This window comes from Salvelinus namaycush, chromosome 22, assembly GCF_016432855.1.
Source record: "Salvelinus namaycush isolate Seneca chromosome 22, SaNama_1.0, whole genome shotgun sequence".
NCBI lineage: Eukaryota > Metazoa > Chordata > Actinopteri > Salmoniformes > Salmonidae > Salvelinus > Salvelinus namaycush.
In genome coordinates, this window is record NC_052328.1 from 14746334 (window position 1) to 14756693 (window position 10360).

Here is a 10360-nt window from a genome sequence, read left to right on the forward strand (position 1 = left end):
TTTGGTCCGGGCCCCAAAAAGTTACAAATTGCAGGTTCAAACACCAATCAGCCCACATTTAATGCAAAGTGACAGTTTATTTGTTATAAATAGAATATCAAATATTCCCTTCAGTTCGAGACAGAAGGCGGTCCAACGTGGCAATGTATTGTCATTTGTATTATCCACGGATCATTATTCTGGCCTAATTACATACATTTACTCTACTGACCCAGACCCAATCACATACATTTCCATATAAATAAATTACTGTTAAACATGTACACGTTCCCTAAAAAGGGTGTTGTTCTGTCTGTCTGTCTGCTCACCTGCTGGAGTGAGCGGTGGGGGTTGGGGCGTATGGGGGTGGAGGAGGTGGGAACTGGGACACCCTTTTCTCTGGAAAGACCCTTCTGGAACTTCCTGAGGCTGACCTTCCCATCCAGGTCAGTGTCCAACTTCCTGAAGAGGGCGTCCAACTCCTGTGTGATAACGCGTAGAGTCAGGGGTTAAAACATGAAGTCAAATTCAATACAGAAACCCAGATACAGAGAGAAAGATTCAAACTACTCATATCTAGGATAACACACCCAATATATATACAAAAGTATGTGGACACTGCTTCAAATTACTGCAATCGGCAGTTTCAGCCACACCCGTTGCGGACAGGTGTATAAAATCGAGCACACAGCCATGCAATCTCCATAGACAAACATTGGCAGTAGAATGGCCTTACTGAAGAGTTCAGTGACTTTCAACGTGGCACCGTCATAGGACGCCACCTTTTCAACAAGTCAGTTCGTCAAATTTCTGCCCTGCTAGAGCCGCCCCGGTCAACTGTAAGTGCTGTTATTGTGAAGTGGAACTGTCTAAGAGCAACAATGGCTCAGCCGTGAAGTGGTAGGGCACGCAAGCCCACAGAACGGGACCACCAAGTGCTGAAGCGCGTAAAAATCGTCTGTCCTCGGTTGCAACATTCACTACCGAGTTCCAAACTGCCTCTGAAAGCAACGTGTGAAGCTCGTTGGGAGCTTCACACAAGCCGCACACAAGCCTAAGATCACCATGGTGTAAAGCTCACCGCCATTGGACTCAACGGACAAATCTGTGTTTGGCAGATGCCAGTAGAACGCTACCTGCCCCAATGCATAGTGCCAACTGTAAAGTTTGGTGGAGGAAGAATAATGGTCTGGGGCTGTTTTTCATGGTTCGGGCTAGGCTAGTTCAAGTGAAGGGAAATCTTAATGGTAAAGCATACAATGACATTCTAGACGATTCTGTGCTTCCATCTTTGTGAAAGGCCCTTTCCTGTTTCAGCATGACAATGTCCCCGTGCACAAAGCAAGGTCCATACAGAAATGGTTTGTCGAGATCGGTGTAGAAGAACTTGACTGGCCTGCACATTGCCCTGACCTCAACCCCATCGAACACCTTTGGGATGAATTGGAACGCCAACTGCGAGCCAGGCCTAATCACCCAACATCAGTACCCGAACTCACTAATGCTCGTGGCTGAATGGATGTAAGCCCCCGCAGCAATGTTCCAACATCTAGCAGAAAGCCTTCCCAGAAGAGTGGAGGCTGTTATAGCAGCAAAGGGGGACCAACTCCATAATAATGCCCATGATTTTGGAATGAGATGTTCGATGAGCAGGTGTCCACATACTTTTGGTCACGTAGTGTATCTTTGGCAAGTAACTACTGACTGCAGTCAGATGATTCCCTGAGGTGTGCACTCTTTTACTCCCCCTCATGGATTAAAAAGGAATGGACTGATGTATACTGGTATAAGAGATAGAGAGGAAACTCCTTTGGCCCATGTTTACACTAATCCAATGCCTTTGATCCCTTGACGGAGAGTCAGCAAGTGCACAGATCTGGGAATTAGGGAATTAAAACAGCCACTTTCTGAAATGTTAGGCTGGCCATACCTCTGAATTCAGGTCCTGCAGGCCAAGGTGGTCACAGACCAGAGACAGTTCCTGTCTGTTCAGAAAGCCTCCTCCTCCTACTCCAAGCTCCTCCCATACTGCCCTCATCTGTCTGTCTGACACCTCGGCCCCTGGCCCAGGGGATTGGAGTGGGCTCCCCGAACTGTCCCGCTTCCATCGCTTCTGCTGCCCTGAGACACACGTACAGATGTTAGTATGAAAGTCCCTCAAAGAGTATAGCATTAGACTGCATGAATAGGGCTTGGAGTTATTCCTGATCACATGACCTAACCAGGAAAACTCCTGTCTTGAAGACTGAATGTACAATTAAGTAAACTTGAAAAATATTTAAGTACCTTGTGCCTCAAAGGTTTGATGGATGGTGTCCTTATGGCTTCCGGTTTCCTCATCTGACTTGAGACTCTGGAAGTAAGACATTGAAGAATGTCACCAAGTGTTCAAAACTGGAACAACAACTACCTTGCCTAAATGCTGACCCATATGGCCGTCCACATACCGTATCATAATCTGGCTATGTTGTTTAGTCAGTGTGTCGGACACGTGTGAGAACTGCACTGTGAAAGCTAGTTTACCCTACTACTAAGTGTGTTGTGAGAGAGTTTGTATAGCAGATGAAGTGTGTGTGTGTAAGTGTGCCTGCTAAGTGCCCTCTGAATACACCTCTGCTGTCTTCAACCAGGATCTCAGCGATCACTGCCTCATTGCCTGCGTCCGTAATGGGTCCGCGGTCAAACGACCACCCCTCATCACTGTCAAACGCTCCCTAAAACACTTCTGCGAGCAGCCTTTCTAATCAACCTGGCCCGGGTATCCTGGAAGGATATTGACCTCATTCCGTCAGTAAAGGATGCCTAGTTATTCTTTAAAAGGTGCTTTCCTCACCATCTTAAATAAGCACGCCCCATTCAAAAAATGTAGAACTAAGAACGGATATAGCCCTTGGTTCATCCCAGACCTGACTGCCCTTGACCAGCACAAAAACATCCTGTGGCGTTCTGCATTAGCATCGAATAGGCCCCGCGATATGCAACTTTTCAGGGAAGTTAGGAACCAATATACACAGGCAGTTTGAAAAAGCTAGCCTTTTGCTTTCCTAACAGAAATTTGCATCCTGTAGCACAAACTCCAAAAAGTTCTGGGACACTGTAAAGTACATGGAGAATAAGAACACCTCCTCCCTGCTGCCCACTGCACTGAGGCTAGGAAACACTGAACAGCTGATGTTCTGAAAGAGCTGCAAAATCTGGACCCTTACAAATCACCTGGGCTAGACAATCTGGACCCTCTCTTTCTAAAATTATCCGCCGCAATTGTTGCAACCCCTATTACTAGCCTGTTCAACCTTTCTGTCGTATCGTCAGATCCCCAAAGACTGGAAAGCTGCCGCGATCATCCCCCTCTTCAAAGGGGGAAACACTCTAGACCTTAACTGTTACAGACCTCTGCCTTTCCAAGGTCTTCGAAAGCCAAGTAAACAAACAGATACCCGACCATTTCGAATCCCACCGTACCTTCTCCGCTATGCAATCTGGTTTCTGAGCTGGTCATGGGTGCACCCCAGCCACGCTCAAGGTCCTAAACAATATCATAACCGCCATTGATAAAAGATAATACTGTGCAGCCGTATTCATCGACCTGGCCAAGGCTTTCGACTCTGTCAATCACCGCATTCTTATCAGCAGACTCAACAGCCTTGGTTTCTCTAATGACTGCCTCACCTGGTTCACTAACTACTTCTCAGACAGAGTTCAGTGTGTCAAATCGGAGTGCCTGTTGTCCAGACCTCTGCCAGTCTCTATGGGGGTGCCACAGGGTTCAATTCTCGGGCCGACTCTTTTCTCTGTATATTACAATGATGCCGCTCTTGCTGCGGGTGATTCTTTGATCAACCTCTACACAGACGACACCATTCTGTATAGTTCTGGCCCTTCTTTGGACACTGTGTTAACTAACCTCCAGACGAGCTTCAATGCCATACAACTCTCCTTCCGTGGCCTCCAACTGCTCTTAAATGCAAGTAAAACTAAATGCATGCTCTTCAACCGATAGCTGCCCGCACGTCTAGCATCACTACTCTGGACGGTTCTGACCTAGAATATGTGGACAACTACAAATACCTAAGTGTCTGGTTAGACTGTAAACTCTCCTTCCAGACTCACATTAAGCATCTCCAATCCAAAATTAAATCTAGAATCGGCATCCTATTTCGCAACAAACCATCCTTCACTCATGTTGTCAAATACCCTCGTAAAACTGACTATCCTACCGAACCTTGACTTCGGCGATGTCATTTACAAAATAGCCTCCAACACTCTACTCAGCAAATTGAATGCAGTCTATCACAGTGCCATCCGTTTTGACACCAAATCCCCATATACTACCCACCACACGCTCCAGCAGGTATATTTCACTGGTCACCCCCAAAGCAAACTCCTCCTTTGGCGGCCTTTCCTTCCAGTTCTCTGCTGCCAATGACTGGAACGAATTGCAAAAATCACTGAAGCTGGAGACTCATATCTCCCTCACCAACTTTAAGCATCAGCTGTCAGAGCAGCTTACAGATCATTGCACCTGTACATAGCCCATCTGTAAAAAACGTTCAGTTTTGAAGTATGACTTCGTTTCCACAACCAATGTGAAACCAAAAACATACGTTCCCGCAACTTCCAAGGAACCAAATGTGCTAGCTGGGAATGAACTGACCATAAGGAATTCCACCATGCCAACATTACTTCTGCTACACTGAGTAAAAACAACCAGCAGATTGTGATTCCAGCAGGCTCAAGAGTAGACTGGTAATCCCCAGCAGCACATGTGGCCGTTGACTCTCACACAGAGGAGCTTAGGGCGTCCTCCACGTGTGTGTGTGTGTGTGTGTATACTTGCTGCAGAATCTTACTAATTATGGTCTACATAATAGCCTATCTGAAGTAATGAAATTCAACTGAAGTTAGCAATGGAAGTTAATTATTGAGTACCGTCTTACTCATAGCAGTCTCTCTTTCAGGCTGGGAGGCACACTTACAGGGTTTATAACACAATATCTTAACTTTTTTAAAGGATGAATATTCGCATGATTTTGTATCAGACATAGCTTTGTCAAGGGAATGTTGTGAGGATTACAATTCATAAACGTCCTAAATGTCGTGTATAGCCAAATATCTAGTGTGTAAAATAAATTCAAGGTGAAGTACCTTTGCTAACCATAGTGAAATAAAAATGTAATCTAACCCATTATGTTTGTCGCTATGTTCCCTTTCCAATCTTTGGTTTGTTGCGTTTTAGCGCCAACCAGTGGTATACAGAGGCAAGGTCCAAAGAACTTTGTAGAATGAAATGCATAACTTCAGTTTATTATATAATACCAAATTCCATAATTATGTAACCAAATTAATCCTGGTAACACCTAAAACAGACAGAATTTGTGGGAGAATCGGTTACTACCCATCTTGGTTCAAAGGTCAAATTTTCCCCCTCAATCTTTGAAATGTACAGTTTCATTTAAATCAATCCCATGTGGAAGATGAGTCTATTAATTTCATAGCTTCATTATAAGATGTCAATCTGGGCATGGCCCCAAGCTGCAGCACCACATCAGAAACAGGCCGCTCATCATGACGCAACAAGCCACCGTCAATTATCATCAACTTTAAATATTGAACAATATTACGTAACTCATCCATGAAAGGCTTTTCAAACGGGAACACTGTGATGGTTTCAGTATTGGCTACTCTCTCTCTCATTCTTGTTATACCTCTCTCTCCCCATCTAATCATTTTGGTTCTCTCCAACACATGGCAGGGCTACACTTGGTCAGTGAATTTATTATTGTTGTCATCAGCACCACTTCGGGGTCGGAGAGCACCATTGTGCTGCTTACTACAGTGGCTCGAGGCTTAATAAATATAATCAAACTCTGTACCAACACAAAATGGTGGGAAGTGATGTAGACAGCTGATTGAGAAGACATGACTAATCCTCTCAACATATCAAAGAATAAACATTCAAAAGCAATCATTTCAGCTGGATGAATGAAATCATATTGTTTATGTCTGTAAGTCAACAATAGATTGAAGACTCTTGACAACCAGCTTTAACCAGACAAAAAGGAATTATCTGTCTGAATAGAGAGCATGTTAAAGAATTCTCAATAAATAGAATGTGAGGTAAAGGTGAGTGGAAACCGGTGCTAAATTAAGCAAGCCAGCCTAATGGGACACTAATATTAACATGTCCTTGAGAAGGGTCCTTCAGGAATTTAACCCGGACGGCACGCTGCATCGTAGGAGGATGTGTAGACATAAATGTAGGTTGTGTATGATAACTAAATAAGACATATAAAGTGACGTAAAGAGGAGTGTGAGCTTGTGTGAAATATTTAACAGGACCGGTTCAATTATTTACCTAACATGGGCTAGCTGTTGGCGACATTCCACCACAATACTTTCACAAGAAATACGTGCGTTTCAGCCCAACAGCGGTGAACGATTTATCAACTCCCCAGCCCAATTAATCCACCCCAATCACATAGTTCACCCAGACTGTATGTTCCTGTTACCAAGGAGTGACCTATCTCCTGTAACCAACAATATGACAGGGATGCCATACAGTAGTTCCCTCTCTATCTTCCAGTAACTAGGAATCCACCAAGGCTTAAAGCTGCTTAAGTATTGTCTTAAACTGCTGGAAATGTTAACTATTTAAAAGAGATTATTGGTGGAGAGCTTAATGAGAAACATGGCACAGGGATCTATCTGGCACTATGGCCTGACGAGGGAGAGAGAGGCTTTGGAAGGACGTAATCTCTCAAGCTATCAGAGATAGTCAATGCAGCGTTACATAAAATATCTAAATATTTCAAATGGGAAAGAAAATCTGGGATAACCGAATAGGTTTCTAAAATGAGAGCTGTGTTAACAGGAAGCGGCAGACAAGTCAACCCTTGCTTGTTGTGTATTATGTAGTTTATGTATGAATATTCGTAGATAAATGTGCGAAATGTATATTTTCATAATCAACATCTCCATCATGCAACTCTTACTTCAAGTAACCTACTCAATCCAGACTCAAAACATACACAAACTATGTCCACACACAGAGAGACAGCGAACAGCGGTGGCCGACGGCAAAAGGGCCCCAAACATTTCACTCTCAGCAGGGATTTCACACTGCATCTTTAACACTTTTAACACTGACAGATACCCCCCGTCACCCACCACCATGACCTTTCCTTCACTTGTCTTCTACTGTTATACAATTTAGAGCCCAAAACAATGGGCCTTCAATAGACATGATGTTGTGAGATAAGCACACAGCAACCCCTAACCATGACTTTTCCTGGGCCTCATTACTGTCATTTCACACCTAAAAACAATGTAATAAAATGTGATGAAACTATTGGAACCAATGAAAGAATTAGCCATGGAAGAAGGGAGAGAGGAAGAAACAGAGGGACACATCTTTGATCCTTAGCCAAACAGTGAGGGATGGATGGTGTGGGATGGGAGCGGGGGCCACCAATGAGGGCTGCCAGTAGCACATTCCATATAATCCCACTTCCTGAGTGTGGAGTAGGACCGTCTGCCCAAAACCCCATGTACTCCTGAGATTCTACTCTCCCACTCTGTCTGAAGAGTGTGTCGGCCGGAAACATATACTGTATATTTGAGACAGGCCTCACCCAGCACCAGCACAATGCACCATTCATTGGGTACACATGAGGGAAATGGAAGTGAAGCACTGAGTTGGGAATTTCTCTCCAAACAGTCAGATATTCTCTAGGCCCTGGCCCAAGCTTGAGAACTCAAGAGTCAGCTATCTTTCTTGGCATCTCTCAAATGATGGTGCACGACCACAATGTAAACACAGCAGACAGAGGGCGAGAGGGAGGGATTAGGAGCACGTCTCTTACCTCCACACTCTCCAGAGAAGTGGAGCGTCGGAGTTTGGCCCTCCTCACGCCAGCGGGAGAGAGCTCCTTCTGCTCTGTCCTGAAAGGAGGAGAGTCCTCCAATTCAGCTGGGAGCTCAGAGTCGGGCCTGTCAGGACGAGACCGCCGGCCGTAGCGCTTGGTTCCCTTCACAAACTTGGGCTTCACCTCCTCAGGAACAACTGGAGAGGAGAGGAAAGAAAGGAGGTGGGGAAGGACAGAGAGAGATGCAGTGGTTAAATGGTGTCTACTATGCTATTACAGTAGAATGCCTTTATATAGAAAGAAATATTTTAGACCAGCTGGGCATTTTTTCTGCCCACAATTACAACTGCAAACATATTCTCACAGAAGCTTGGCAATGTTTAGTTACAAAGTAACAAGGGAGAGAGTCTATAGTGAAGGTCTAAATTAGAGATTGTATAACCAGAGATTAGCCAAAAACATTGTTAAACACACTCTTTAAAAGGGCATGTCCCGAAACTAACTTGGCAATAAACTTCATCATACTGTAACATTCTGGGGAAAATGAGGGAACTCTGCTGCCCTCCTAGATCCTCCTACAATCCCCAACTCAAGAAACACATTTCAAAATACTATAAAACAGTTGTCAAATATCATTCAGAAATCATATAAAGTGAAAAGCTGTATAATAAATGATATCTCAACTGAGTTAGGATTTGTTAAAGGTACAGGAAGTGTAATATATTTGAATCTGTATTTGTTAGAGAATATAATCCAGCCTGGGGCTAATAAGGACAGAGCTTATTAACATGATCAACTATATTTCTTTAGGGAGGGAAAATACTAAATATACTGTATCCCTTTGATGTCTCCACTAGTATTTTCCTAATTTCGGTGAGCTCATGGTCACCCACCCGGGCAGTAGACAAACAACCAGAATAGACCAAAACACTACTTGACTAAGTAATGCTTTTTAGTGTGCTTTTAATGATGGCAAACTAACTTAGGTAGACTACAATGGCTCCAGTCTCAGCCTCAGTCAGTGCCTTTGTCAAACATTGAAAACGTAAATTATAAAATAAATGACCCCAAGGTTTGCCGTTATCCACAAGGATACATTGTTTACATAAAGCAATCTTATCGTATCCCCCACATAGGGCCCATGAACAAATATAAACAGCAATCTAAACTACTTGGGTATATAAACAACTGATTTCATTGGATTCAATCAGTTTGCACAGCCGTGTAATCAATGAAAACCAGACATACATCAATCCCCTCACCCCTCAGCATGCGTGCTTTACCTGGCTCCAGGTAGCTGCTCTCCTCTTCTGAGGTGCTGAAGTCCAGAGAGCGTGATAACACAGCTACAAAGCCTTCTTTGAACTCCTCAAAATTCACCTGCATAACAGAAGGAAAGTGAGTTAATTGTCAACAGTGTGAGACATGACTACTGTTCTGTCAATAGGGCAGCAACATGATCAAAAATGTCTTGGGCTTCTGATTTGAGATTTCAAATGAGCATACAGGCTTACCTAAGAACTATTAGAAAATGGAGAGCGGTCATAACACAGCTATTATACAACTACTACACTTTTACTATAACTATGCATTTCAGAGCTTTACATATGTTTTAATGAACTGCTGGTAAGGGAAATTTAAGGCAAATCCACAACAGCGAGAGATGTTACTAAGGTGGTCTGGTCTCATACCCGAGCATAGTGGTGTGGTCCTAGCAAGGTGTCCAACAGTAAGGGAAGGTGAGCATCCAAGGACAGCTTGTGACAAAGTGATGACAATTCTTCCTTGTCCAGGTAACCAGTGCCTGTGGTGTCACAGCTGTCAAACTCCTCCTTCAGCTGGGCCACATAGCGGTTCTGCTCTTCCTCATCCATCCCAGTACATATTGTAGGCTTGCACCTACAGTGAAGTAGGATGGCGGTCAGGAAGAGACCGTGTAAGCACAATAAAAGTTCAACCACATACTGCCACAGCTGCACTCTTGCACAAACACACACAATGCAACTTAAATTAGTCTAACATCCAGGGAGGCTAATTTATTAATTTCAATAGACTACCAGGCTTGGACTACGTACAGTGGTAAAATGTTTTATAGTGAGACGGTCCATCTAAATATATCTGCTGCTTTTAGGCTTGGATTTGATTCCCTTGATCTTGGATTACAGCCACAGGCCAAAAACATCTGCCTCAGTGGTTGCAATGTCCTGTACTGAATTCTGCAGTTGGTCCTGATTGCCATTAGTTATGTAAGGCGGGGGAATTCTGTCGTTATTGTTACCCACCACTCCCCACAAAAAAGTAAACAACAAAAACAAAAGGCGAATCATTTTTACTGGTAGGACTATTTGTTTACCCCCTACACATACCATTGCAAAATCTAACTTTCTATATAGGGCGGCCTAGGACCTTGGGGTTTAGTAACCCAAGTAACAGCAGTTTAATATCAGGATATTCAGCAATGAATCATGATATTCAGCAATGAATGTCCATTTATGTCCGTTTGAATACATTCTGAC

At 43.8% G+C, this 10360-nt stretch overlaps 1 protein-coding gene across 1 annotated transcript in view; it reads right to left on the bottom strand.

The window, feature by feature from the left end:
* The window catches only part of ninl (ninein-like), a 45400-nt gene extending 35682 nt beyond the window's left edge, over positions 1–9718 (bottom strand). The window contains exons 1-6 of the mRNA XM_038960453.1: positions 9536–9718; positions 9128–9224; positions 7842–8041; positions 2266–2332; positions 1910–2100; positions 309–461 (exon numbers count right to left, since the gene is read on the bottom strand). Of these exons, the coding sequence (XP_038816381.1) occupies positions 309–461; positions 1910–2100; positions 2266–2332; positions 7842–8041; positions 9128–9224; positions 9536–9718 (891 nt within the window). The remainder of the gene's footprint in view (positions 1–308; positions 462–1909; positions 2101–2265; positions 2333–7841; positions 8042–9127; positions 9225–9535) is intronic.
* Positions 9719–10360: the final 642 nt, after the last annotated feature.